This window comes from Colletotrichum orchidophilum (genome assembly GCF_001831195.1).
Source record: "Colletotrichum orchidophilum strain IMI 309357 chromosome Unknown Scaffold_102.1, whole genome shotgun sequence".
Taxonomy (NCBI): domain Eukaryota; kingdom Fungi; phylum Ascomycota; class Sordariomycetes; order Glomerellales; family Glomerellaceae; genus Colletotrichum; species Colletotrichum orchidophilum.
The window spans coordinates 117,698-144,884 of NW_019173058.1; the positions used below are offsets into that span (position 1 = coordinate 117,698).

A 27,187-nucleotide genomic window follows, 5' to 3' on the forward strand; every position below is an offset into this window, starting at 1 on the left:
GTGGAGTTCGACAGGCGGGATTGGCGGTGCCTCTTTATTTTTTTTTTCCTGTGAGCCAGAAATTTTTGATTTTCTTATCGATTGCCCCGCGCCTAGGCAATTAGTGCCCAGAACCCAGGACCGGGCTTCTTACGGGGCCTGTGTAGCATTTTGTCCAATCAAACCCCCTGATGTTGACTTCATCGGCGAGCAAAGCGAATGCCCCGCCACCACACCCCCACCAAAAAGCTTCTGCAAGTGACTCCGCGAGTCTGTCTTATAATGAAAGCGAGACACCTCTCTTAGAAAAAGCTTGGAAAGTTGACCTACTCACGCAATTATAGGTTTGGTTTCACTATATCCACTGGAAAATAACTCAAAATGCCTACAGAATTGGAAGAGGTAGGCTTACTTCGTCACAAATGCTTAGCTGGACTCGTCTCATGGTGTGACAGCTCGTGGGCTTCATCGCCCACCCTAATGCGAATCTAAGAAAGGTGGCCATCGAGAACCTTGTCGGCTTCTCACAGGCGGACCCGTCAATATTCAAGTCAGATAACTTGACGCCGGTCAAGCACCTCAAGTTCCTAGTCAGAGACCACCCTGTAAGTCCAAGCCTCCCGTCGCTTCCCTGATCCGGAGATTAACGGTACCCAGAAAATCGCAGAACATGCGTTGACAATCCTCATAAACCTCACTGCCGAGAAAGATGTTCTGGAGAATGTGGCGACAGACCAGAAGTTTATCGACATTCTCCTGGACTTGGTAGTAGTACGTCAACCTATCTGTCTTGACAAAGGACTATCCAGTCAAGGAACTATGCCATTGACTGACATCCTTCCTCACAGAAACCTGACGAGGCAAATGCCAACCTGATGGCTATGCTTCTTGCCAACCTGGCAAAGTGGGATGGCCTCAATACTATTGTAACCAAGAAGCAGACACCGCCAGAGGAGCTCAAGTCCAACGACTTGGTTCTCAACCAGCTAGTCGATCTCTTCGTCAAGGAGAAGGGAGCCTACAACAAAGACGCCGACTACGACTACCTCGCCTATCTCTTTGCAGATCTCACCAAACACGCCGAAGTACGCCAGCACTTTGTCACAAGGCAAGACTACGACGAAGTCATCCCCATCACCAAGCTGAAGGTCTTCACCGAGCACCAGTCCGAGATCCGGAGGAAGGGCGTCGCGAGCACAATCAAGAACGTTGCCTTTGAGATCCAGTTCCACCCGACCTTCATGGACGAGGACGAGGTCGACATCCTTCCCTACATCCTACTGCCCATCACCGGCAACGAAGAATACGACGAGGACGACACCATGGGCATGCTGCCTGACCTGCAGCTTTTGCCCCCCGACAAGAAGCGCGACTCGGACCCCAAGATCATCCAGACCCACATCGAGACACTCCTGCTGTTCACCACGACGAGAGGCGGCCGTGATCTGCTGAGACGGGTCAGCGTGTACCCCATCATCCGCGAAAACCACTCCCGCGTCAATGACGAGGGCGTGAAGGATGCCTGCGATCGTCTGGTGCAAGTGCTGATGAGAGACGAGGAGCCGGAGGACGGCGACGGCGAGCGGGAGTCCAAGCCCAAGGAGCTGACCAACGGCTCAAAGGTCGAGGAGGTTGAAGATGACGATGACAATGAGATTGTCGAGGTCTAGCCGGTATCGTGATGAGGTTTTGTATTTGTTCCCTTTGGTCATGGCTCACGTAGAGGGGGGAATACCCAGGTCCAGAAGAAGCTGAAACATTGGTTGTGTTTTTTCATCTAGGGAAACTTGGGCCAGAAGTGACATGCATAGCGAAGCCCCTGGATCAGTGACCGGATCGGAGGGTATACAATTGATCTATCCGTCGGTCCTAGTAAATATTTGGGGCAGGTAGCCCGGTTGTCTGGATGTGTGAGGAAGTGACTATCTTCATCGCTGCCTGCACAGGCGCTGGGTTCGATCCTCATCCTGGGCACTTTTTTGCCGTTATTGGGCTACTTATCCTCTCGTTCCTTCCTTCATCTTGCGACAGAATTTCTCGAGTGTGGGGCACACGCCGACGACGTCCCATCAAGACCCAGTGACAACAGCATACTACCTTAGATTTGGAAGGGAGAATCTTATTTGATCTACCTAGTGCGTTCGATATCTCACAGTTTCTTCTCCCATCCCTTTTTGGTGGAAATAAAAGCTCAGACTCAGCCCTCACTTAGGGTAGTCCAGACCTTTCCCCGAATCCCCTACTCGACGGTGACAGTCACCTTACTCTTGTCTTTCCCACAAAGTCAGCTTCTCTTTCCCAGTTAAACCCCCACAGCGGGGATATCTAGGCACATTGAATGACTTACAAAAGGCAACATGGTCCTTGATCTCCTTGGCTCCATCCTTGGGCGTGGGATAATACCAAGCTGCGTCCTTGAGCTTGTCATCTACACCCCACCATCCCCATCGCATCGTCAGCCAAGCCTCCCGTCATTAGAAAGTACAAGTTGAGAAGTCAACCCGAATGACCATGAAACTCACCTCCGACATTGAGCGAGTAATAATTTGCAGTCCCCTTCCAAGGACAAAACGTCGTCGTGTCCGTCTTCTCAAACGCCTCCGTCTTCACCGCCGACGGCGGGAAATAGACGTTGCCCTCGACCTCCTCCCACTCCGTCGCCTCCGCCAGCGTGGTGCCGTTCACGACGGCCTTTGCTTTTCCTGACTTTGTCATTTTTTTCCGTTCTGTTCCGTTTCCTTTCCTTTTACACTGTTAAACCCGTGGTACGTAATCTGCTGGTTCGAGATGAATGTTTGCGTCCGGCAGATAAGATATTTGGTGGTCGGGTCAACAGCTTGTAAGCAGAAACTCATTACGAGGAGGAGGAGGGGTGCGGGGAACGCAGTCATCTATGCGCCATTGAATCTTCTTCGAGTCTCCAACGTCATTTTGTCTTTATGATTTATAAGCACCAGTCGTCCAATGTTTTGCTCTCTGGGTCACCGTCACATTGCCTTCACGATGTTTGCTGGTGCACAATAGAGGGTAATTAGTGTTAGCCTTGGACAGGTGTTATGAAACATCCTAGAAGGTTGCGTCCCGATATCAAAAAAATTAAAGCTGCTTCTCTTTTTATCTAATGCTAGTCCCTTAACGCCTGATGGGTATATGCGTTTGTTTCATTATATATTCAAATACACAATTCAAAGGTTAATGATGTCGATCTCTGAGAAATCGGGCGGGTTGGCGCCGTACACCACGCGAACCTTGCTGTCAAGAGCCGTTCCCTCGTTGCTGATCCAAATGTGTTCGCTATACTCCTTTGTGCGCCGGATCTCATCGTCGCTCACCCCAATATCGTCACGGGGCAGCCAGACTGCAGGTGCGCGCGCCCGAAGAGCGTAATGCTTGAACGCGTTCTTAACGAGTGCATCGCGCTCATCGGGCGTCAAGTCTTCAATTTCGTCGTGGAAACCGCCATACAACGCTTCTCCCAGTGCCCGTTGAGCCTCGAGATCTTTGTTACGCTGCTGGCGTCGGTACTCAGCCGCCGTGTGTACTGGCGCCGGGCCCATCTTCCAGGTCTTGCTGCGCAGGTTCTTGCCTTCCCGCTTAGCCCAGTGGCCGACGTCCTTCACTTTACGCATAGTCGAAGGCTTCCTTTTCGGCACTCCATTATTCATGTTTTGCATTTCAATATCGCGGTTGTCTGATCCGGCACCGTCCCCGTTCCTCATGGGCGTCTTCTCGTCGTCGTCGTCGTCATCATCGAGGAGTCCTAGGCGCTTATTTTGCGCTCGCTGGAACGCTTCGTCTCTGATAACTGCCTCGTCCTCGACAGTGATGGGCAAATACCGGAACAGCGGCGAAAAAGACGTATTGAGCGAAATTTGATAGACAGCCGTCAGCCCAATAGTGATCAGCATGATGATGCCCTGCGGCACAGCGGTATTCTTGCCGTGAGTGTCTTGCACGATGAAAAACAAGCCTGCCAAGCAAGCTTCCATCACGTACAGGCCTGTGAATGTCTGATTGATCGCACGGGGATACAAGACGCCACCTGTGTCGTTCTCGAACCGTGTGACATAGAGCATGCTATAGCGTTGAGCGAACCACAGCAGGCCAAACGTCAGGACCGCGAACAGCGAAATCAGCGGTGCGACAACGCTGTAGACAAGTGCAATGCACGCAAAGTTGGTGTAGACTGGAAAGAATTGGCCCCACGCGATTTTTGACAACGTCGTGTTCCGCTTCCATTTGTCGCGGGCTGTCGAGTCGAGAATTCTGGCCAGAATATACCAAACCAACACAGCGCCGATTTGAAGCAACGTTCCAGAACTGACAGACAATGCCTGGAGTAACATATAGGAGAAGAAGTAGTTTGAAGCTCTCGGGAGGTTGTCGGCAAGGAGATCTAGAATATTCGTGACATTGGTAAGGCCTTCGAAATTCCTCGCCAACGTTTCGGCCGAGGCAGTGAAGAACGATGCGATGGATACGACGAGGAAGACTTGGATGAATAGAAAGACGAAATAGAATCGTTGGACGAATTCTGCTTTCTGAGATCCTGTCTTGACGCCCCGAAAGAGGGCTAATTGTTCGAGAATATGGGGGACGACGAAGAGTAAGAGAGCGAGCAGAATCGCCGGCAAGACACCAGCGATGGCAGAAGCGACCTTGTCGATGGGAGCCTTTTTCACCCAGCTCAACCAAGGAAACTGCTCAACCAGGCCATCAATGTTGGCAATCGATGCCGTAAAAGCAATAGGAATAGCCCAGAAGAAGGCCATGGCCGCGATGACGATAGTGGCGGTGCCAGACCTGATCGACTCATGCCACCACTCCATGGCCATGTTATCCCAAATAACATCCTTTGGCGAGACTTCGTTGATTCGAGGTGACATGTGCTTTGGAACGTGGTGCATGAGACTCTGGCAAGCCATGTGCGCTGAGACCTGGTGGTTGAATTGGATGAAAGCGGAGTTCATGAGGGGATACCGCTCAGGATGTGCTTGGTCGTCCTCAATCTCGACGTTTAGACGGGCCAGCTCAGAGCGACACCAGTAGATAGTGTCGACCTTGGGGCCAAAAGTAAGCCAGGCAAGCCAATTCGGGAAACCCCAGCGCGGAAGTCGATGAGTCGGCCTGTCCTTCTCCTTGATCCATTTGCGCCATTCTGCGTCATCGTCCAAGATGTTCTTGTATTCGCCTCCGATAGCATTGCACTCGGGATAGTCGACTGGGATTTGGTCATCGTCGCCCATGAAGGGAATGTAGGACTTGATCTTCTGCCACACGGTCTTATCCTTTGATGCTTTGTTGAATGGGTACTCTCCGCCGTCGAATCCCTGAGGTACAGGGGACGCGTAGCCGCCAGCAGGGGCTTTCCAAAATTGCCAGAATTTGCGCGTTTCCTGATCGTACATGTGGTCCAGGTTGCTGACTTTGCGAACGGTGTTGCCGTTGCCAAATGGCTCGTAGCTTCGCTTGTAGTTCGGATCGGCGGTTTCATGGGAGACAGCAGAAACATTCCGAGAGTGAGTCTTTTGAGTCCCGATGTTTGCAAGCGGTTCGACATGCTCCTCCGTGGTGTCATTTGCACTTTTGGCCGTGGCGGGTCGTTCGTTGTCGGCCAGGATTTGAACTTTGCGCGGACAATTATTTGGGTGTAGCATGGCGAAGCCGTTTGTGGTCTCGACGGTGTCGTCGACATCTTCAGTAAATTCCTTGATTTCTCGTTGAGCCTTTCCAAGGCCGCCAAGCAATCCTTTTCCAACCTTGGTGACACCATCGCCGATAAGGCCAAGCCCGAAGCCCTTAGACTGAGGTCGATTACCATCTTCGGATGAGTCCGAGGATGACATGCTCGAACGTCTTGACTTTGCATCATCGTTGTTCTCGTTGATCACAGCGCTGATATCATGAGGAACCTCATCATGCTCACCGGAACTAACACCTTGGCCGGCTTCGGCCCTCTTTTTAGCCTCGGCATCTTCCGCTTGTCTCCTGAGAGCCTGCTCTTGCCTTGTCGGACCCTTGGACTTGGACGCTTTTCTCGTAGCCTTTTCTTCCTGCTTTTTCCTCTTGAGTTGCTTCTTCTTTGCAGCTTTGACAAGATCCGTTTCAGCGGCTTCGAGTTTCAGATGGACGTCTTCCCGCTGCTGAATCTTTTCGAGGAGTGGAGTCAAGTCGCGGTTAAGCCAGATGTTCCGAATTTGACCAGGAAATACGTCGAATAGACCCATAAGGGCGTCTTCCGTCAGCCATTTGGAAGGGATGCTATTCACAAGGATAGTTGTGGCAGAAGCACGGAGCCGATGCTCAGCACTCGTCAGGTAGTCCTGACGAACTTTGACATAAACACGTAGTTCAAAGAAGAAGACTGTGCAGACCCAAATGATCACAAGCAATGCAAGGATCAAGTGTGCCCAGTATCGACCAGTGTGGTTCTTACCCACATTGCCCCATGCCAAAGTGTCCAGGCCGGTAGGTACAGATGAATCGTCGGTGTTGGCTCTGGCCATGAGGCGGACTTGATCAGAGCTGGTGCCATTAGTGGTCTTATTTTTGGCATCGTCGACGAGATTGTGGCCTTGGCCATCGCTATAATTCAGCGGAGTCAAAATGGGAATGACGATTGCCGCGATTGGAATGAAGATGGTGAGAAGAGTTCTGAGGTATCGTAAGAAGAAGTAGGCATCCAATCCGCACTTCTTGATGATCTCTCGGTCGTCGTATTTAACCAGCGTGCTGATTAGGCTCCATGGTGCGCTAGGGGGTGAATCGGTTCTTTCGCGCTCGGGGACCAGATATGTTTTTGGCTTACTACGGATTGTTAGCACAGGACTGCAAGGGATAGCCTAAGGTTATGCGCACAAGATACGCGCGATCTTGTTTCTCAGAAGCAGAAAGGCGAGGATTTGGATGGCGAAGACCACCAGACCAGTGGCCAGGGCAGTGAGAAACGCAACAAGGGTAATTCCTTGGTATTTCTCGCTGCCTGCGACATTGAGTGATGATGGAGTAGCGGCCTCAGTCGACGACGTTGACGAGGCACTCGATGTTATGGTTCCATTGGCGCTCAATGTTGCAGAGAGTGTAGTGGAGAGGGCGGTCGAGAAAGAGGAGGCGAGAGACGACGCGAGGGTGCCCGTCAGAGTGGCCGAGCCTGAGGGTGTCGCAGTTGCAGTCGTCGACATCGTCCGCAAAGTTGGCCTAAGAGATACCGATGTGTCGACTCACTGGGTGGCTACCAGCCTCGACAGCTATGAGATGTCGTTGTCGTATTCGTTTGGGCGTTGAGAAGATTTTGTTGGTAAAGGTAGACTTGGCGGCGAAGAGGTAGATCGAAATGAGGTCGGCCCGGCCTAAGGACGAGAAGCGTTGGAGGGGTGAGGGTTCGTAGGTAGTTTACGACGCCACCAAAATAGGCATGGTGGTCGTGTCGAAGTGTGTATTTTTGAAGTGTCGCAGGATTATCGCGCAGATAGGTTCACGGCTTCTGGATGTAGCAGAAGTCAAGTAATTAATTAGACGGGCCAAGAGATGACGAGAGAAAGATAGCAAGAGGTCAAGAGGCCAAAGGCGAGAGCAGTGCCAAGGAATCGCAGCCAAAGGGTTTGGCCGAATTAGTTGTGGTTCTTTGATTGGCGGACAAGGTGCAGATGCAACCACGACCAGGGCCCTGACAGGGGTACTGCAGGTGCACTTTACTGCTTCAAGTTGCTGCGGGCCCGCAGAGGCAATCGCTGTTGCTGGTTTTCCTTACTTCGCTTCAGGAGCCCTGCAACTAGTGACATCAGCGGCTTCATTGGTTATTCGCTTCAAACGAAACAGACCCCTGCCACCCTGCGGGACAAAGTGGGATCCCGCCGCGCTTCGCCCTGACTCTGGCCCAATCATTTGCCAGTTTCCAATGTCGCCAGACTACCGCTTGGGCAGGGGACCTCGACGGATGCCTCTGTATCTCTGCACCTTTGTCTCTCCCGCCTCTATTCGTACCCTTCCCTCTCCCAACGACAAGCCGTTGCTAGCTCCCTTTTCATACGGATACATACAGCAAGACCCTTGACGGGCCTCTCTACGGCCCTTCCGTCGTCCAGTCTGTACAAGAAATGTGGCAGATGTGGGCAGCCTTTCACCACCCCACATTGACGCGCTATTCTGACACATGCCTTCAAAATAGAATCAGCGCGCGCTTCGTCCCAACTGGCAATCCAGACACTCGTCGCTAGCCGAACCAACCTGTCCCCCGGGTCCAAGACTTGAATACCCATGAGAACATCACCGTTCGTCGATTCCCCCCAGTCCAAAGAAACAATACAATCATGGACGCGACAACTAGCTTGTTTGTGCGTGCTGAACAATAGAGCACTTGTGGTTGTTCGTTGCCATCCGTGGAGCCATCGATTGGCCGGGTCATCCCTGTGCCAGCAAGGCGAAAGGACAATGAACCTTATCCACTTGGATATGCTTACCCAGAGACGATGTCGTGGCTAAATGGGGCGAGGTTGCGTGGCTGTGCCACTCTCGATGTCCTTGGTGGACTCGTTGTGGAATTCGCCAACCCTTTTGTTGCCGTCGTCCGCGCCGTATCCGTACACCGGCCTTTCAAATCGTGGGTATCCCAACCGAGTTGACTTGAAGCAAGCTACCTGCGCCTCGGAAAATGAAGCTTTCGCCGAGACGCCGCCCATTCATGTCTCCCGATAGCAAGAAAGCGATGGCTACCTACGCCACGGTCTAGTCTGTCTGCGTCACCAACGTTGCCAAGGCACAGACGCGCAGAAGCTGGTTAATGACCACCAGCGGGAACGAGGGCCTCTTTTTTCCGCGTACCACACTGGTCCATTAGGAACCCATTTCTTGGCACAATGTCCCGACAACACCACCAGCCGTCGCATGAAATGTCCGAAAGAGGGAGCTGAGAATGACACAGAGGATGCAAAATCCTGCTCTCGACTGAGATACATCATTCATGAACAACTGGCTCCGCATGTCATCGCCACACCTCCTCCGTCATTCGTCCACCTGTCCACCCATGCAAACCCTTGCAGTCTAACAGCTTTGGATTCCAGGCTTTGCAGATGTCGGAACGAACCTAGCCAATCCAGGATCGTGCTGTGGGAGTCCCAGGGAGCGGGGGGAGAGATGGGAGTGAAGCGAGCCTTCGCCAGGGGCTCCCACCCCTTAAGTAGGCGAGGCAAATCATAAGAGTCCCGGCACCGGGGCACCGTGCCGTTGTCTCTCGCAGCATGACGACAAGATTTCGGTCCTCCCTCCGCATCCTGGCCGAACACGGGGATTTCCCCCCCAGAACTGGAGGGGCGCCTGTGAGCAAACCGCTATGTACGGCACCACAATACGAACACAATCGCCGCTGTGAACGATGAATCTAGCGAGCTACATTCCCACACAGACCGGCCACCTCCCTATGTCTCTGTTTTGGACGCACGCATGCCGACTTTCACATCCGAATCGCACCCGTGACTAAGCCAATTCATTTGACTCGACAGCTGACAGCTTCGTCAACCAGCAGCACCACCACCAACACTGGCTAAATATTTAAGCAACTTTGACCGCCCGGAATTGGGGTTCGGCAGTATTCTAAAGTTCGCATTGCCCCACAGCGCCGCCAGCGCGTCGGTAGTTGGCTCGTCTGCCCAGGGCAATCCCGATGAAATCGTATTTACTTCCCGTCCTGCGATCCCGGCTCTCAACCAGCTCACCAAACCAAGGGGAGTTAGGGAATATCGCAGCATCCCCCTCATTCTCGATCGCTTCCCCGCTTCTCCAGCTGATGATGGATCCCGACCCCCCACATACCCCTCCATATGAGGCTCCGTGCCGCCTACTTCTTAAGTAGCCTTTGGGACGACAAATACCAGAAACCTTCGTCTAGATGAGCTCTGCAATCGTTACGCTTCGAGAGGGAAACTACGTTACCGTACCGGACACAATGGCAGACCCAAAGGATTTGAAGATTGCCATCATCGGCGCAGGTAATAGGGCACCTGCTTCATGCACCCTGAACGCTGTTCACTAACACGAACCCGCATAGGAATGGGCGGCCTGGGTTGCGCACTTGCACTGGCCAAAAAGGGATTCAAGCACATCGATGTCTACGAGACAGCCTCCAACCTCGGCTTCGTCGGCGCGGGCATCCAAATGCCGCCAAATGTCGTCCGGGTACTCGATCGCCTAGGCTGCTGGCCCGAAATCGAGAAGACGTGTACAGACGTGAAGAGCTCGAGCATTCGACGTAGGAAGAATCTCTCTACAAATTACCTGTTGAAGCACACCGTACTGATAGCAGCATAGAGGGCGCCACCAACGTCGAGCTCGCCCACGTCGAGATGCCCAACATCCGGGAACTCTACGGTTTCCCCCACTGCAACGGCCACCGCTCCTCCCTCGCCGGCGGCATGTACGACGCCTGCAAGAAGGAGTCCGCCATCACATTCCACTTAGCGACGGCGCTGTTATCTGTTGAATCATTTGCGCCCAAACCAAAGTTCACGCTGCAGCCGCGCGACGCCGAGGCCTACGCCACCGAGTCCGACGTCCTCATCGCTTGCGACGGCATCAAGAGCATTATCCGCGCTCAGCTGCTCAAGTCCGTCGGCGCCGTCGGCGGGGAGGAGGACACTGGCCAGGCCGCGTACCGCATCATGCTCAAGCGAGAGCAGATCGCCGACGACCCGGAGCTCCTCGCCCTCCTTGACTCGGACGAGGTCATCCGCTGGATCGGTGAGAAGCGCCACATCATCGCCTACCCCGTCTCCTCCCACACAATCTACAACCTCTCCACCACCCAGCCCGACTCCAACTTCGCCGTCGCGACGAACGCGACCTATACTACAAAGGGCTCCAAGAAGGCCATGCTCGACGTCTTCCACGACTTCTGCCCGCTCGTCCACCGCATGCTCAACCTCGTTCCGGACGGCGAGGTCTGCGAATGGCGCCTGCGCATGCACAAACCCTTACCGACCTGGGTCCACACCGACGGGCCCGTCGCCCTGCTCGGCGATGCATGCCACCCGACCCTCCCGCACCTCAGCCAGGGCGCCGCCATGGCCATTGAGGACGGTTCCGTCATCGCCGAGGTGCTCGCCCGCGCGCCCGATACCGCACCCGCCACGCTCCGGCGCTGCCTCAAGGCTTACGAGCTCTCCCGCCGCGACTGGACCTCCCAGCTCGTCAACATGGCCTTCCTCTCCGGCAAGCAGCTGCACCTCGGCGAGGGCAAGGCCAAGGAAGAGCGCGATCGCATGTTTGCCGAGTCAAGGCAGACCGGCGCAGTGCCGGATAAGTGGGCCTCGCCCGACGTGCAGAAGATGATTTATACCAACGACTGCGTGGCCAACATCCAAAGAGACTTTGACGAATTTTTCAGTGCCGTAGCATAGGACTGGCTGACGGCAATTCTTTTGATTGTTGATACTTCTTTAAATACTTATGAAATCCTCCCCCCCAATTTTAGATAGCTACGCGCACGTGTCCGTTCGGTGTTCACTTCTGCCCTCCGTTACCCCTCTAGTGTGAAAGCTTCCGTGGCGTTTTGCCTAGGATGCTTGCGTCCTCCGCCAAGCTACCTCGATGAGTGGTCTGGACCATACCCTGCACTCGAGCACAGCCCAGCTCTAACAGTACTCGCATCATACAATTTTGAGTTCAAAATCAGGACAACAAGCTCAAGGCGCAACCGTGATGAATTATGATATGCGGCATCGGCTATCAAAAGCACTGTCTCGAGTAAGCACGCGGCTGGATCCGGACTTCCCGAATCCTACCAGCCCATCAGGTTGAAAGAAGAAGGAAACCACGAAGACACAAGAAAGAACACTCAAAACGATAGAGAGAGGTTGTTTCCTGCAAAAAACTGTTCGCCCGTCTCTCCGTAGACCGAGAACCATAACTCTCCCAAATCCAAACTCGAGAAACGAAGAACCCCCGTTGCCCCATTGACGCCGTTCAAGACATGCCAGAATCCCCCGCTTTGCCGACAACGATGAAAGTGCAATGCCGGGCGATCCCTCCGACGCTGGCTTAATCCGAGCACGATCAGCGGGAGGTCTGTTGTTTCCTCTCCGCGCTATGCCATGCATATCTCAGCACCGCATCGTTTCGTCTCCATGCGAGATCTCTCCGTGCAAGCTTTCTTCTTCTTCTCCTCTTTCCCACCATCCATTCAGACGAGTGCTGATTTGATTTCGTTCGCAAGGCTAAGTTGGGTGGGGTATCGTGGGTTTGTATTCGCAAAATCGCTCCGTTCAAGGACGAATAGTCGTTCCGGGGCCTTTTAAAATAAGCAGTCGAGACAGCAGCAGCACGCGAGCGCACCGAGCAGACCGGCCATGAGGCCGCCACCCGCGCCGCCGCCACGGTTGTCTTGGTAGTAGCCGCCTTGGGGCGGGTACTGTTGTCCGTATTGGCCTTGGGGTGGGTATTGGCCCTGAGGAGGGTATTGTCCGGGAGGATATTGTCCGGGAGGGTACTGCCCGGGAGGCGGGTAGGGGCCCTGCTGGTGGCCGTAGTTCATCTCCGGACCCGGGGAGTAGTACTGTCCGGGCGGAGGGGTGCCGTAGCCTCCAGGGCCACCGGGGGGTGGCGGAGAGCCGTAGCCCTGGTAGGCTTGTTGCGGGTGTTGAGGGGGAGGACCGCCGTACGCGGGGGGCTTGTCGTTATCGGCCATTGTAGGATGAAGTTTTGATGTTGTGGTTATGGCGGAAGAGGATGAGTGGTGGGCGCCGGTTCGAGAGATTCGCGGGAGGAGAGCGGATGGAGGTGAAGTAAATTACTTCTTGAGGCTTCCTTGGCCTCGACGACGATTTGAAGGGGAAGAGTGAGGTATGGTCTATTTGCTCGAAGCGTGTGGCGAGATCCCCTTTGTCGGACGGAGAAGGCGGAGGGCTCGGAGGCAGGATTACGTGTAGAGAATGGAAGAGGAAGAATGCAGTTGCGGATGGCGGAGGGGGAGAAATCGGTAAGAGAACTTAAAGGAACGGGTATCGAAGAGCCACACACACATACATACGAACAGAATGAACACACCACCCGGAAGAACGTGGCGATGTTGGGGAAAATAATGGGAGGACGTACCTTAGGATGGAGAAGGACGTGCGTACGTGCGTGCGTGGATGGATTGGACGGGAAAGAGCCAAGCCGCGATTTTGGGGGAGGCAACCTGCCTGACCCTTGTCGGTGAGGTAGGTAGGTAGGTACCTTGGCTATTTTTCGCCTGGCCGCACCTGCTGGTCGCCTGCGACTTTCCGCGCTGTCTTGCGTTTTAGCGGGCGGCGTCAAGTTTGCGAATTGCTCGTGACTCTAGCCTGAAGTACTATGTAGGCTTATGCGCACCAAGTCTCTGGGCGCGAGCCGCCCCGTTTGCGACTGGGTGATCTTGGGGCCTTGGGGGTCTTGGAAGGGGTCTTGGAGTATTCCTAAGCTTGTCTTTGCCAATGTATTCTTTTGTTGGGTCCAGCTACGGATACTTTGCAGTGTAATTGCGATGGGATCCGTACTTCTCCGTTTTTGACGGAGGTTCCCCTCTTAGTTATTTACAGGAAGATGAACGTTCTGCGACAGTGAGGACTAATATCCGCACAATTCATTGACGAAAAGCAGAAATTCATTAAAGTTAGATGAATAGACACAAGCTCTCTGCCCCAGGCTTCCTCCCTCCTTCGTCCCATCTCACATGCGCGACGCAAGGCGACAAAGTGTATTCGGGAACAGAGAGAAACAAAACACTGCATCAAGGAGTAACATCCAAAGCAGCACCTGTGACATTTGCCAGCCCCAAACTGTTCCTGTCTCGAATTCGTCCGCCTCCTTTTCCTCCCCCACCAGTCAAGCTTACCCAACCAACCCCTCCGGCTCTTCGGCTCTCCGGAAAGACGCAGCAATCCAATGAGAGGCCAGCCATCATCCCAAAGGTCGCGTTCGCATTGCCCCAACCGAACATATCGCTGCTGCTAGAGCTCCCACCACACCGTCCCTGCACGACAACCTCGGCCGGGATGGTACACAGCCAATCAGCGACACCGCCGGCGTAGCATCCCCGTTCGACCTGCTCGGGTCCTCGGCGACGCAGCATGTCACCGCGGCGTTCAAACATGGTCTGGCAGACGGGTGGGTCGCGGAACGGTGCTCCGCCGCCGCCGCCGACGGATGATGATAAGCCCCACTGTTGCCGCTAAAGCTGCCGATATTCACGGCAGGACGCCGACGTTCAGTGAAGCACCCGATCGTCTCCGCTCCCCTCTTCTCCGACCTCTTCCCTGACCCGGACATTGCGCCAGAGTTTTTTCGGCAGCGACGCTGCCCGCAATAGAGAAAGAAGTCCATGTGAGGAGGCCGAGGGTCCCCCGAGCCCCAGAGCGTGAATGTACCGTCGTCGTCGTGTCGGGTACCTAGGAGGCACCCGCTGTTTACCGCCGCCACCATCGCCCCCTTTTTCTTTCCCTTTCTGTTGCCGTATTCTTGGCGGTTGATGGCACTGTCGGCAGGGCTACTGAAACGATTGTTGACTAGTTCTTAGAGGGAGCCATGGGCTTTTCCCCCTCCTTCCACTTCGTCTTTGGTTCCACAGACTATACCCCAAGTCTCGGGGTTGACAAGTTGCTTCGTGTAGGTGACACCCGCACGTCCCGATTTTTGTAAGGTGCTGCTTGACGCCTTTCCGCACCCGTGCGTCCTGGGGCAAGCGCGCTCTCACCGTAGATCGTCTTAACTATTGTGCTAAACAAGCACCTACAGCATCTTTCGATTCTGGACCCGGGCCGTGCCTGGGCTCCCTTATCAGCTTCCCGAAGCTCGATGTGAGCTTGGACACGACGGAGTTGCCCATGGCGCCAACCCTACTCGTGACGCTGGCCAGTTTGCTCCCTAGGGACCCGATCAGCTGGCCGATCCTGGAACCCCAGTGTGCCCATCTTTGCCTTTGCTATCGCCGTATAAAGCCCCATCGGCGGCATTTTGGCGGCCGCGAGGATCTTGATTAGTATGGCCAAGCCCGAGATGATAGTTATGCGAGCCATGATTTCTATGAACAGGTTATTTTTTCACTACCTATGAATACATAATGTCGAGTTGCAAGAGGCTGCTCACGCACTACTTGGAGGAAGAATTGGAAAGGGGAGGTTGAGGAGAATATGTCACATGAATCTTTGACAAGCTCGGCTTCAAGGCAGCTGAGAGTGGTATGTTGGGGAGCAGCTCGTGGCTCATCGGATTCCTTGACTGATCAGGTTTCCGCCATTTTTAATTGACGAGGACTCATTACGCTTTAAGGAAAGGGGGGGCATTGGGGAAGTCAAATCGACAACAACATTACGCCCACTAGAGAAAACGACAGCAATTCTCTAGCAAAACGCTAATATTCTGAACAAGGTCTGGTATTCACAGTCACAGCGCACCACGCCTGCCCTACGTTCACACCCCTATCCCGAGGTTGATAGGCAAAGAGTAGAAGTTTAGAGACGGGCGATGAGACTGGGGGGAGATCAAGAGAAGCCCACTGCCGATAGACCGAAACACTATGACTCGCTCGTTTGGAAAGCCCGTGGAGCTCACGTGGGAAGGAAGGGTGGGGGATCTGACGTGATTTGTGGGTTTGTTATTGAACAGCTCGCATCAACTATTGATGTGTCTCCGCACGCCACACGCCTGTGTGGACAGAACTTGCTGTTTCTCTTCTATAAATGAGACCATTGGGGTTGACTGTGAACCTGGATGAGGAGGAGGTTCAACCATAGATCCTGATATCTCAACGTTTATCTTTAAAAAGTGTTGACCAGCAATTAGTGGATGCTGTAAACGTGTTTGTTATACATGAATTGGCCCTTACAAAGGTTAGGATAGTAGTGGGCGCAGAGAAGGACATATATATTGAGCAATCGAGACAGGTAAAAATGTAGACACATACAGGAAGAGCAAAAGTTCCGAAACCGAGAATCGAACTCGGGGCTATGCCTAACCTTTCATATCAATGAGAGGGCATCATGTTGGCCACTACACCATATCGGACAGGGATAACATAATCTTGAAATTTGTACACTAGATAGGCTCCACAACCGTGCCAACGATATCTCAACGGCTCCCACCCACTACTCATTCATCAGATTGGCTATCGCGGTCTATAAAGAGAGATTGAACCCTTTTTCTCGGAGTCCAACGTCCTCGAGCAGTATTTGGAGCATACCGTGACAAATCTCAATGGCTAGTTTTGTTCTCTCCTGAGATAATCATACTGCCAAGCGTCCTTCTCCAAACGCTGGCAATCAACCCGAGCCTGCATGGCATCCTCCTTCCTTCACTAACACGATCTGGCAGACCAACCCGAAGCCCCCACCCGCGTCACTACCCAAGAGACAACAGAAAAAGAAATCCCTCGAGAATTCATCACAACCGAATCGTTGATCATTTAACGTGGAAAACTTCAGGCCGCTGGCAAATGTTTCATCATTGTGCATCGCTTCGCTATTCGGATCAAATGAGAGATGAAAGTCGAGGAGATCGAGGCACGCAAGCCTAAGAGTCGCTCCCGGAGATGAATCGGTGTCGCTTCAATGGCCCAGAGTGGCCATGAGAGTCGGCAGTCCCCGTCTTCGCAGGTCGCCATTCACCTCTTCGGCGTGTTCGAGAAAGTGTCCTTCCATCGAATCCCAGAGAGACGCCGGCGGTACTGCAAAATCCATTAGCGATTTTACTTTCTTTATCATAGGCCAGCCGAGGAAATGACTCACCTTCCAGCACCCCGCTTCTTTCCAAGGCGTATTGTGTTACCGCACAATGAGTGCTTATCTGGAACATGAATCCTGAGCCCAGAATGTCAGTGACGCCGTGGTGTTGCTGTGTGTTGCCTCTCTTACCGAGATATCCTTCTCCAATGCGTTGGGCCTTTAATTCGTTGGTGGTGGCCTGCAAAAACGCCTCATGGGTTTCTGTAAACCTATGTTAATGTCTCGCCTCCTGTCTCGGGAAGGGATTCCTGCAGGCTTACCTCCATGAGGCATGAAGCTAGATTGGAAACTCAGGCCACCAGCTTCCAAGTTGCGACTGGTGCCTTTGTAGCCGCCGTATACGATACCCACTACCTCCGTCGCCATGTTTCGATGGTAATACTACACTCCGTCAGCCAAGCAATTGTCATTCCGAACAAGAACACACGTACGGGAGGCCGAAAGGTATTTGTTGCCGAAGACCACTTTGGCGTGAAGAACATGACGTCTGTTGCGGGTACGCCGGGCATCTTGGACTTTACCGTCAAGACGGTGTACAAACTAGGATCGGCTTGGTCCTTATCCACAAAGGCGGCGTTGACAAACTTCTCGGCGGCATATTTGAAGGGTACATAACTTTCAGACGGCGTCAGGCTTGCTTGCACTTCAGCAGAAAAATGTGGTTCTTGGTGCGGGCATTCTCTTACTTGCCATCCCATGCAACCACGTCAAAGGGCGTGTGATTCTGTTTGCAGGACCACAGCTTCCCGGCCACTTTATACACGACTACACCGCGTCATCAGCGTGGGTACTTCTTGGCAAGTGATAAGGCAGACTCACTTTCCCACTCTGACGTATCCATATCAAAGGAGGCGACGGGAAATTCGAAATCGCGAGGCAGAGCCATCCCGTTGCTTCCGAGCGGACCAAGTTCTGGCAGCTCGTACCGGCCTCCGAATATCTCTTGGACGTCTAAGCCCATCAGCTGGCTATCCTAATGCATGTAGAATCGCCAAATGACTCACAACCCCGTGCCGGGCCATCCGGCAACTCGACCTTGAAGCGGATGCCACTTTGGATCACCGCCAGCTCGCCAGGTCGTACCATCATCCTGGAAAGATCGTCAACGGACTTTATTAGTGAGAGGAACCAAGAACTGCCCACCTCCCAAATTCTGTCTGGATGTCTAGCCTGCCGGTTTGAGGCACGAAAAGCATGTCGCCGTCATTGCTGCAGAATGCGCGTTTTTTCATTGAAGAATTTGCGGCGTACACATGCACAGCCAACCCGTCCTTGGTTGTCGGATCGCCGTGCCCAACTATCGTCTTGAGCCCCTGGACGAAGTCGATGGCTGGCCCTTCGCTTTTCGGTACGGGAAATGCTCTCCAACAAAGTCCACCGGGAACAAACTCAACTTTGTCGTTTCCAGAAGTGAATCTTGACTCGATCTGAATGGCAAAAAGAAGTCAGGTATGGGCCCAGTTTGAAGGTAGTTGCGTTACGGCAGAAGAGAGGGGACCCAAGAAAAAAGAAAGACGACTTACATCTGGGTTTCGTGACAATTTTGTGAGATCTCCGTGGGCCACAGACGGGAAGATACGATAAAACCAGGCATTTTGAATGTTGGCTCTGGAGGCAACGAACGTCGAACCGTTGAGCTGTTCAGAATAGAGATTGTACTTCACTTTCTGTGGTACATTACATGACCGAGGCAGAGTCCCAGGGCTTCTTGAATTAGCTCACATGCTTTGTTGAGGTTTTGGCGATGTCAACTTACATGGCTTCGGAAGAAAACCTGTTCCCAAATCCAACTTGATAGACATACGGGTCGTTCGGAGAGGACTCCGTAGTAAACGCATGTTGGGCAGAGGCGCCCAATGTTGAAACGCGGTCTGGTCCCCCGGGAAACCTCTCGGAGTTGGGAATGATGGCCCCCATTGCTGCTTGGAATATGAAAGAAGTCGAGGACAGTAGTGAATCTAGACCTTGATGTCTCACGGCGGTTCGATGAGCGTTGTGAAATGCAATGGTCGTGTTGTTGCAGACAGAAGCAGACGGGCCTCACAAGTGATAAATGTCATGTTCCCCCTACGACATTTGTGGCGTCCCCAGCTGGCAGTTGGTCACTATTGACCGCACAACTAACTTTGGGCCGAGAGCAGGCCCTTGCATCCGATGACACTAATAGAGATCAATCGGACCAGTGTTCGGTTGCGCAGAGCGCAAGGATAGACAGATCTCTTTGGGTAGGTACCAGCGGTACTTCAAGTCAGTACGTATTCCCAAGTGGCCGGGCGAGGGAACGTCCCGCCCTTTGCCTGCCGGCATGCGGGAGTACAGGAACTGGGTTCCTGGGCATCTGGTGTGCCTTGTCTTCCCATCCCTTCTGCCCCCCACCACCATCAACACTGATTCGCTGCAACTCAAACCGAACAAACTCCTTCGGGCATTGGCCAGATCTCAGGATGTCACCAGAAGAGCGAAACACTAGTGCAATGCCTTCTGAGAATGGGTCGATGTAAGCTTTGGTCAACATTCGCCCTTGCGCTACTTGGCGGGCGGCCTTAGTGGGAAATATCAGGCTAGAGCAGGCTCAATTCTCGCAGAAGCGGTCGAGGTGATGACCGCAATTTGGCCATTTCCCATCTGGGGCACCCGTCGTGCAGCAAGATCAGTCGGTCCATCTCCGAGCCAGGATCCCGTGCTTGGTTTCGAACGCATTTCCGCCTCTGAAGACGCGAAATGTCTTGAGATCGCGGAGGAAATGGCCAGTTACGGCCATGTCCGGCACCTACGGATTGATCCATGAATTGATCCATCAGTCCCGTATGTTCCGTGGATTTCGCTCGTGACCCAATGTGGCGGAGACGGGGCAGGGCAATGTACTCGAAAAGTATCCGTACTGAAGACTTGACTATACGGATATAGAGTGAAGGTGTTGAAAGCGACCGGGTGACAGGTGTCACATCCCTGACAAATGAAAGGCCATGACTGGACTCTATGTGGCGCGCAGAGATAAACCGCCCAGTCGCCCGCCCAGTCGCCCGCCCAGTCGCGGCCGGCAATCACTAGCCCCAGATGGTGATGAGATTGGGATTCGGCAGTGGGTGATAGTCGGATCTTTGCGCACTGTAGCCTCTCACCTTCAATCATGTTTGGTGCCGGCGTTTGGGCAACGTGTTAGTCGCGAAGGCATTGCGCTTACACCGTTGCCAGTGGCCACAAGTAGAGTCAGACACAGAACGAGCCCGTCAGCTTCTTCGAGCTGACACTGGCTAAAGCATGCCTTTTCAGGTTTTATAGTCGGATGTGGACGAGGTGTCTCGGTACCAAAGTGCGTTGGATACGTGGGGAGGTTCCTGCAAGGGCCGTCCAACCCTCATCGTCCACGAATACCTAGTCTGTGACGATAGACTACCCAGCCTAGTGGACAGTGTCCCTCTGCACTAGGCACGCACTTAAGAGAGGCCCCTGCCGATCGCCTCTGGCACAAGCCGCTGTCAGACCGGCCTAAGTTGGCATTGAGTATCTCTATCAGCCCCCCTTATTTGACTTCATATTGGTCGCTCCAATGGTATTTCTGCTGCATGTAGTAAAGCTCGCTTGCTCGTCTACTGTGCGGTCATCAGTTTGCATTGTTAGCCCTGAGCAAGATTGCCCCTGGAGGCGCCGAGTTGTCGAAGTGCGCCCGCCGCAACGATGCGATCGATCACCGATAACCCTTGGACGAGAACGCTTCCTTTTTAGCCTTGGGCGAGAGGTCCGATCTGATCACAGAACGTAAGGAATGACATCCTGCAAAAATGGCGTGACTTCTCGGGTGACCTCAATCTGTAAGGGGGCAAGGGGGGGGGGGGGTTCGTCGACGGCCCGTTCGACGACATGGGCAATACTCTAGGGTGATCGAAAATTGCCCGGACAGGTAAAGTTTTTTAGGATATCTTCCAAAGAAGCCAAGTGCCGCCGCGAATACTCCCTGTATTCGAAGAGAAGATATGAAAAGATTCTGATGGCGTGTGAGGTAGCGTGTCTGGTAATGTAGCTCCGTGCATGAGAGGGTGCTTAAAAAAGCCGAGTTCGGAACTGGTAGGCACTTTTCGGGTACCGGGATGGTGCCTTCGAGACAGAGCTGGCGGGATGAAATAGTCCAAGGCGTGGTGGAAATACGACCGAGCCAATGAAGACCAACGATGAGATAGAATTCCAGTGCTTGTGGTGATGGTTGTGACGAAGTGGAGGCTAAGGCGGACGAGGTTAAGGTCCAGAGTCTAACAAGGCAAGGCGAGTGTACTAATTCTGTGGACTGGACAGTCGCCAAACTCGTTGCGGCGTAGTCGTGCAAAATGGCTTCGGGAGACTCCAGACTTTTCTCGGTTGTGCTGCGTTGCAACCGCCCGAGAAGCACTCCAACTCCGTAGGCAGATGCAGTTGGAGAAATAGTGAACCTAGTGTCTTAGTCCTCAACCGCGAGTGCAACTGCAACTACGATTGCAACTCCCAGCGCAACTACGTGCCGCCCACTCGATGCCAAGTGCGAGGCGGTTGGGTTCAGGATAACCGCCACAGCACGCTGGGTATTGGCATTGTAGGAAGCGAGTATCCGAAGACATGAGAAGCGCAAGGGGCAGCCGGGGAGTTCCAGGGAGCGACCGGCCCAAGTGGCCCGAAACGGCGTGTCCGCGACTGCAAGTTATGGCCTGTGTGTTGCGACTTCTGCCAGAATTGGGAGTATGCGTTAGCAGACCAAACCAGAAAGTCGGAAAGGCTAAAAAAAGTGAGGCATCTCGTCTTACAAGGCTGTGTGGCAGAGCAAGTAGGGATGACCATCGGGAGTATCGTCACTGAGAGTCTAGAGCCCAGAGGTTACGTAGGTACTGTGTAGAGGTTAGAGATGCCTGTCCGTCTAGGGGTGGATATTTGGCGAATCCTGATTTCGAGAAGGAAAAAAAGCCTATGCTGCTAGGACAGACCCATGACCTTGGGCCGTGACGCCTTTTCTTGGCGCGGCGGTTGCGAGGTGAGGTAGCATATGGACTCGGAGATGTGGTCAGTGCGAGACTGTGCCGTATATGCGGAATTGCCTGCCCGCAACTTGCAAGTCGCGCTCGCATGCCCCTCTCCCCCCACTGTAACGCCGAACTTTAGAGTTCACGGTCAGGAGGGGCAGCCCTGGGCGGTGTAAGCGGAGGGCAGGCCGGGCCAGGGATGGGATTGAGGTCATGGGAAAGGCAAAGACGACTTCAGCCGCCCGCCAAATCGGAGGGGTGATGGACAACGACACAGGTGGCGGGAAAGGCCCGCCTCGGAATCCGTTGTCTTAGGTAGCGTACTCGTTGGTCGTCCCTCGTCATGTATCCGTAATTCTGTACGACTCGAGGGGAAATGAGGTGGTTGTCGTAGTATAGATGAGAGCTGTGCATGGAGCCTAGGGACCAGTCTAATGCAAGTGGTCCTGTGTGTCTCTGCCTCTTGCTCGGGTTCGTGGGTGTAAAAAGTAAGGATTGAAGTCTTGGTCAGCTTGGCGTTTCCGGCTATACCTTGCTTGGCCCTGTCGAGCTGCAGACTGGAGTTGCGTAGAAGCAGATGGACAGAGGGGCAGAGGGGCAGAGAGGCAGAGAGGGCGGAGAGGATACTATCTTTGGATCGTCCTGTCTGCCCAAGTCAGGGTCCCGAAGAGGCGGGGCACAATGTCCTGTCGTTTGTCGATTCGGAGAGGATCAGAATCCATTCCAGTGTCCACCTCCCGAGGAAAACGCACGTTGCGGTGGGGCCATCGGCTATTCTGAGGTCCATCAGATTGGAGTGGTGCGCGACTTGCGACTTGCGGCTTGCGGCTTCCAATTGGTGAACTGTGTGCCTGAAAAGGAAAGGAATGAAAAGACGTTGGGCGAGGCGGCAAACGACTAGTGGCCTGGCGCGCTCGTTGGAGATTGGAGAATTCGGAGAAAGAGGTGACCCAGGTGCCAGGTCCAATCATCCATCGTGATTCTTGACTGCCCCGTGCACCTTCACCTGCACCAGCACCAGCACCAGCACCAGTGCCTCAACCAGCACTTGCATCTTCCAGGTTGAAGTGAGGCGCCTTCCATTTCATCCAGGTCATCTTCAACCTGCACCTGCCTCACGAATCACCCACCATAAGATACCTCACCTCCTTCGCCCACTTGATCTGCATTTGCACTTGCACTCGCATTTGCACCGCACCTGCATCTGCAATTGGCACTGGCACTAGCGCTGACCAACATTGGATCGCTCTTGCAGTCTCTCCCTTGCCATCCCACCTTCCCGTCAACTTCATTCAACCTCGCCCGCACCCTCCGCTCTGCATGTCCCACACAGAAGCACTTGCATCGTCCGGTAATTTTTTTTCCCTCGCTCTCAACCCCAAACAACGGGCACGCAGAGACGGTCATCCACCACCTGCCCACTCATCCGCCCACTCACCCACACACACCCACACACACATACTTACACACCTTCGTCTGACACGTAAACTGCTGGCTCGCCTGAGTCAACACATAAATCTCTTTTCGACGACGTGTTACTTGCACTGGTCGACAAAGATTCATCAACATCTCCCTGTCTCTGTCACCAAGCTTGTTCGTTGCCTTGTCTTTCGATACTACTTCGCGTCTGCGGCAGCCCTTAACTCAACCCAGGCGGTTGCAGCAAGGACCATCTCAGCGGACAACTCTCCGCCCCCGGTCCGGAGGGGAACGGCCAAAGCCTTCGAATCATATCAACAGGGCATCCACATCTTGCCGATCTCTCCTCAAGAGTCCAAAATCATAAAACATCTCAAATCCTGCTTGCTTCGCCTCAGGTGGCACCGACGGTACAGCCATACCACCATACCTGTGCCGAGTACTCGCACTTGGTCCCCGTACGTCGACACGTTTCCATCTCAGACCCCGCAGCTCTTGTAAACAACCGCGCGCGTCTGCTCCTCTCCATCACTGCATCCTTGGTCATCACCTCACTCAAGGTTTTCCAAGGTAATAATCGGTGTCGTCGACAATAACGAGACAACTGACTCTTGCGGTCTTGTGACTGCTGACTTCAACAACGGCGTTGTCATACAAGCTGCTTGGAGCTTCTTCCGGCAGGCATCTGTAACCTTGTGTCGTCCCAATACTAGTAATACGTGCCCCTTTAGGGTTAGGCTTTATCACTCAAGCCTTCTACAGGCCATTGGTTTCGGATCCTTGCTCAACTTCATCCGCATTACTTCCAGCCTTCAGTCGACTGACTGGTGAGGCCGCTTCGTTGAGCATCTAGTCAATCAACCAATATCGCCACTGCAAATATCCCACATCTTGACAAGGGAGGCATAGTCAGCGATACTGCTTTCTAGCCTGGCCTATTGATAGATAGGCTGGCTGCCTTGATCGCCGTTGGCAGTCTGAACAGGGACGGCAGCCTAGGCTTTGAGACGACTAGGGGCACCTGGCCAGTCCTGCAATCGCCACAGTATCTCCTCTTGCGCTACGCAGGGAGTTGCTAATCGCGTAAACCCGTCATACCCTCTTCATTCCCGGAGGAACCTGTCCTTCCGCCTGCAGAAAAGGCCACTTCAACGACAATGGCGGACACTCTGCAGATCCCGGACCCGGACGTGGCCTGGTTGGCTCCTCGCCTGCCGTCAGAATCTGCCATCCAGTCAGCGAAATCTCAGAAGCGTCCCTTTGTTACTCTGACCTTCGCAACATCACTAGATTCTTCTCTTTCCCTGGCCCCCGGGGTGCGTACGCGCCTTTCAGGTACCGAGTCCAAGGCTATGACACATCATCTTCGTCGTCACCATGCCGCCATCCTCGTTGGTGTTGGGACAGTTCTCGCCGATGATCCGGGGTTGAACTGCCGCATCGCTGGTGCAAATCTCGAATCCCAGCCACGCCCAATTGTCCTGGATCCTCGTGGCCGATGGGACTTCACCGAGCATAGCAAAGTTTTCGAAGTCGCCCGCGCCAACAACGGCTTGGCACCGTTTGTGCTAGTTGGCCCGTCTGCCGTCAACTCGGAGAGGAAGGCAGTTCTGGAAGCTCATGGCGGTAAATTTGTCATCCTCGAACCCCGGGAGACCGAACCAAGATTCGATTGGTCATCAATCCTTTCTGCTCTTCACGCCGAGGGTCTGGGAAGCGTCATGGTCGAAGGTGGCGGGCAGGTAATCAACTCCCTTCTTGACCCTGCCTACCAGCGGCTCGTCGACAGAGTTATTGTAACGATTGCGCCGACCTGGCTTGGCCGCGGCGGCGTTGTCGTTTCCCCCGACCGAGTCCAAAACATCGAGGGTAAACCTGTACCCGCCGCCAGGCTCTCGGATGTTGCGTGGCACCAGTTCGGCGAAGACATAGTTCTCTGCGGTCAACCATGCCTAGATGCCTAGGTGACTATTGCCCCTCCAACAGAGTGGCACGGCCAACACGGAAGTGGCCATCAGCTCACTCGTGCTAGACAGGCTTCGATCAAGTCTTGTGCTGCCAGTGGCAAGCCTCAGAGGACGTCATGAAAAACCACAGCTGCCCGATCACCGTCGAATGGTCAAGCAAGAAGCCGCCCCAACGAACTCGCCGTATTGCCGAAGAAACCGTGCCATTGTTGGTCAACTGTGGAAACTGCCCTAGTCTGTTAGGGCGCTGCAGATATCAACATGCCCCTGCTTTCCCACCAACCGGGGCGCTTAGCGAGAAATACGGTCTATCATACCTCGCTTGCCTGGATATATCCCCCCTTTCCTTTCTTACTCTGCCATTCAAACAGGACGTCCAGCCATCTTAGACGTGCCCTCGCTTCCTGATCTCCAACCATCTCAAGGGTGCGTAGAAAATCGCCGTCAGGACAAACGCGGACTCGAAGCCAATATCTCCAGTTGTCCTCGCGATCGGACCAGTGAACCAGGCTTGGTCCATCCCTGGTATGATGAGTCCGAAACTCAGTAAACTCGCTCCAATGGCAGCCAGTCCGGAAGGCAACAATCGGGCAACATTCCAAGCGACAGGGTCATACGAGTTGTAGTCCATTCGACGGAATAATACCAGCTCCTCAATAACGACCGCGTCGAAGCAGCCGGCCCAGTAACCGATCAACCCCAGGAAGTTCTCGAGCGAATCGGCCCACGACTCAGCAGCGCGGATTGCCATGGGAATCATGATTCCGAGTGCAACAACGACAAAGACAATTCGAGGAACCTTTGTGAAAACAGGGAGCATCTGCTGCATGCAGAGGGCAACTGAATACATAGACGTGGCGATATTGCCGATGACACTCAGTGCGAGGACCACCAATATAAATTTGCCGAAGCCACCAGCAGGAGCCAACATAGCGGCCATGACGCCGCCGATACCATACGTGTCCCATCCCGATTTCCATTCAGGGACATTGGTGAGCGCACCCCCGATCGCTGCTCCTAAGATAAGCAACGGGACCGACGGCGTCAAAATTCCTAGGTATATATAGGAAAATATTCTTAGCCTGAAAACCATCAGCAGTGTGACTAACCGAGAAACAGGCGTTGCTCACTTGGTCGTCTTATTTGGATTGTGGTAGGCAGTGAAATCCGACGCAGTCCCGCCAAAAGTTATGAAGTACCCGGCCATAATACCTCCATAGTTGAGTATTTGAGCTGCTGTTGGGGGAGGCGCCTCAGCCTGCTTCCACAGATGTTTTCCACCGCAGCCCACGGCAATAATAATTGCGACGAGGTTGGGAAGCCATTGCCAGCGTTCCCACATATGGAGTCCGCGGTAGCCTATGAACGAAGCCGCGAAGCTAACGAGGCATGCGATGACGATTCCGATTTGCACGTCAATATGTCCCGGGTTTACGGCTGCGAGGGTCTGGCCGCCAACAATCGAAGATGAGAGAGAAAATCCAGTCACAGTCGCGGCATTCAGGAGGAGAGGAATGCCCACGAGATAGTACCTGAGCCGCCGAATCATCAGACTACCGATCAAGTTATTTTTGACGAGGTGTCGACTTACCCAAACGAGTACCTGGCTTGGACGAGCTGCCTCAGTCCGGTATAGGAGCCAGCAATGCCCATGAACGCCGGAGGCACAATGGTCAACAATGAGAAAAAGACGATGACCAGCGACGCATCCCTCAGACTCAGTCCGAGCTGGGCTGTGGCTAAAGCACCTGTGGGGATTCTACAGCCGCAAGTCAGAAAACCCGAAGTCTTTGGCCTTCATCAGAGTAGTAGAATACACTCACGGCAACAAGCAAAGCAGACTTGTAAAGAAAACGGTGAAGAGATTGCTGTAATTGGTATTGGTCCGCTCGTCGAGGGGCACAGGTTGGATCCCATTCTCCTCCACGCCAGCATCTAGCAGCCTTTGGTACCATTTTGGATTTCGTCTCGCCTCTTTCCGATCTTGCTCGTCATCCTGGACGGTCAGCAAATGGGCAATGCCGCCACGGCTCTTGGAGTCAGGAGGCTGACTCTCCATGTCGTACGTCTCAGCCTGTTCCTTCAGCGTGACCGAGGCTCTGGAAGACAT

At 53.7% G+C, this 27,187-nt stretch overlaps 10 protein-coding genes across 10 annotated transcripts; 3 read left to right on the top strand and 7 right to left on the bottom strand.

Moving 5' to 3' along the window:
- Positions 1 to 360: 360 nt before the first annotated feature.
- CORC01_10384 (uncharacterized protein) lies at positions 361 to 1,649 on the top strand (the record flags this gene model as incomplete). The annotated part of the gene is made up of 4 exons (XM_022622012.1): positions 361 to 381; positions 435 to 584; positions 637 to 750; positions 828 to 1,649. 4 exons carry the CDS (start codon positions 361 to 363, stop codon positions 1,647 to 1,649), a joined length of 1,107 nt encoding a protein of 368 aa, XP_022471500.1.
- Positions 1,650 to 2,218: 569 nt separating this feature from the next.
- CORC01_10385 (uncharacterized protein) lies at positions 2,219 to 2,694 on the bottom strand (the record flags this gene model as incomplete). The annotated part of the gene is made up of 3 exons (XM_022622013.1): positions 2,219 to 2,250; positions 2,327 to 2,407; positions 2,481 to 2,694. 3 exons carry the CDS (start codon positions 2,692 to 2,694, stop codon positions 2,219 to 2,221), a joined length of 327 nt encoding a protein of 108 aa, XP_022471501.1.
- Positions 2,695 to 3,164: 470 nt separating this feature from the next.
- On the bottom strand, positions 3,165 to 7,160 carry CORC01_10386 (uncharacterized protein; the record flags this gene model as incomplete). Its single annotated transcript, XM_022622014.1, has 2 exons — positions 3,165 to 6,786; positions 6,838 to 7,160. The coding sequence occupies 2 exons, from the start codon at positions 7,158 to 7,160 to the stop codon at positions 3,165 to 3,167; spliced, it is 3,945 nt and encodes a 1,314-aa protein (XP_022471502.1).
- A 1,296-nt stretch (positions 7,161 to 8,456) lies between these two features.
- On the bottom strand, positions 8,457 to 8,657 carry CORC01_10387 (uncharacterized protein; the record flags this gene model as incomplete). The annotated part of the gene is made up of 1 exon (XM_022622015.1): positions 8,457 to 8,657. The coding sequence occupies one exon, from the start codon at positions 8,655 to 8,657 to the stop codon at positions 8,457 to 8,459; it is 201 nt and encodes a 66-aa protein (XP_022471503.1).
- A 1,262-nt stretch (positions 8,658 to 9,919) lies between these two features.
- CORC01_10388 (uncharacterized protein) lies at positions 9,920 to 11,369 on the top strand (the record flags this gene model as incomplete). The annotated part of the gene is made up of 3 exons (XM_022622016.1): positions 9,920 to 9,962; positions 10,022 to 10,222; positions 10,282 to 11,369. 3 exons carry the CDS (start codon positions 9,920 to 9,922, stop codon positions 11,367 to 11,369), a joined length of 1,332 nt encoding a protein of 443 aa, XP_022471504.1.
- An 893-nt stretch (positions 11,370 to 12,262) lies between these two features.
- Positions 12,263 to 12,655, bottom strand: CORC01_10389 (uncharacterized protein; the record flags this gene model as incomplete). Its single annotated transcript, XM_022622017.1, has 1 exon — positions 12,263 to 12,655. One exon carries the CDS (start codon positions 12,653 to 12,655, stop codon positions 12,263 to 12,265), a length of 393 nt encoding a protein of 130 aa, XP_022471505.1.
- A 1,232-nt stretch (positions 12,656 to 13,887) lies between these two features.
- CORC01_10390 (uncharacterized protein) lies at positions 13,888 to 15,002 on the bottom strand (the record flags this gene model as incomplete). Its single annotated transcript, XM_022622018.1, has 2 exons — positions 13,888 to 14,473; positions 14,827 to 15,002. 2 exons carry the CDS (start codon positions 15,000 to 15,002, stop codon positions 13,888 to 13,890), a joined length of 762 nt encoding a protein of 253 aa, XP_022471506.1.
- Positions 15,003 to 16,529: 1,527 nt separating this feature from the next.
- On the bottom strand, positions 16,530 to 18,623 carry CORC01_10391 (homogentisate 1,2-dioxygenase; the record flags this gene model as incomplete). The annotated part of the gene is made up of 11 exons (XM_022622019.1): positions 16,530 to 16,648; positions 16,710 to 16,781; positions 16,836 to 16,907; positions 16,967 to 17,087; positions 17,138 to 17,339; positions 17,393 to 17,471; positions 17,526 to 17,657; positions 17,711 to 17,796; positions 17,850 to 18,133; positions 18,230 to 18,410; positions 18,463 to 18,623. The coding sequence occupies 11 exons, from the start codon at positions 18,621 to 18,623 to the stop codon at positions 16,530 to 16,532; spliced, it is 1,509 nt and encodes a 502-aa protein (XP_022471507.1).
- A 5,644-nt stretch (positions 18,624 to 24,267) lies between these two features.
- Positions 24,268 to 25,074, top strand: CORC01_10392 (riboflavin biosynthesis protein RibD domain-containing protein; the record flags this gene model as incomplete). The annotated part of the gene is made up of 1 exon (XM_022622020.1): positions 24,268 to 25,074. One exon carries the CDS (start codon positions 24,268 to 24,270, stop codon positions 25,072 to 25,074), a length of 807 nt encoding a protein of 268 aa, XP_022471508.1.
- Positions 25,075 to 25,462: 388 nt separating this feature from the next.
- Positions 25,463 to 27,187, bottom strand: CORC01_10393 (NCS1 nucleoside transporter; the record flags this gene model as incomplete). The annotated part of the gene is made up of 4 exons (XM_022622021.1): positions 25,463 to 26,159; positions 26,208 to 26,609; positions 26,669 to 26,836; positions 26,901 to 27,187. The coding sequence occupies 4 exons, from the start codon at positions 27,185 to 27,187 to the stop codon at positions 25,463 to 25,465; spliced, it is 1,554 nt and encodes a 517-aa protein (XP_022471509.1).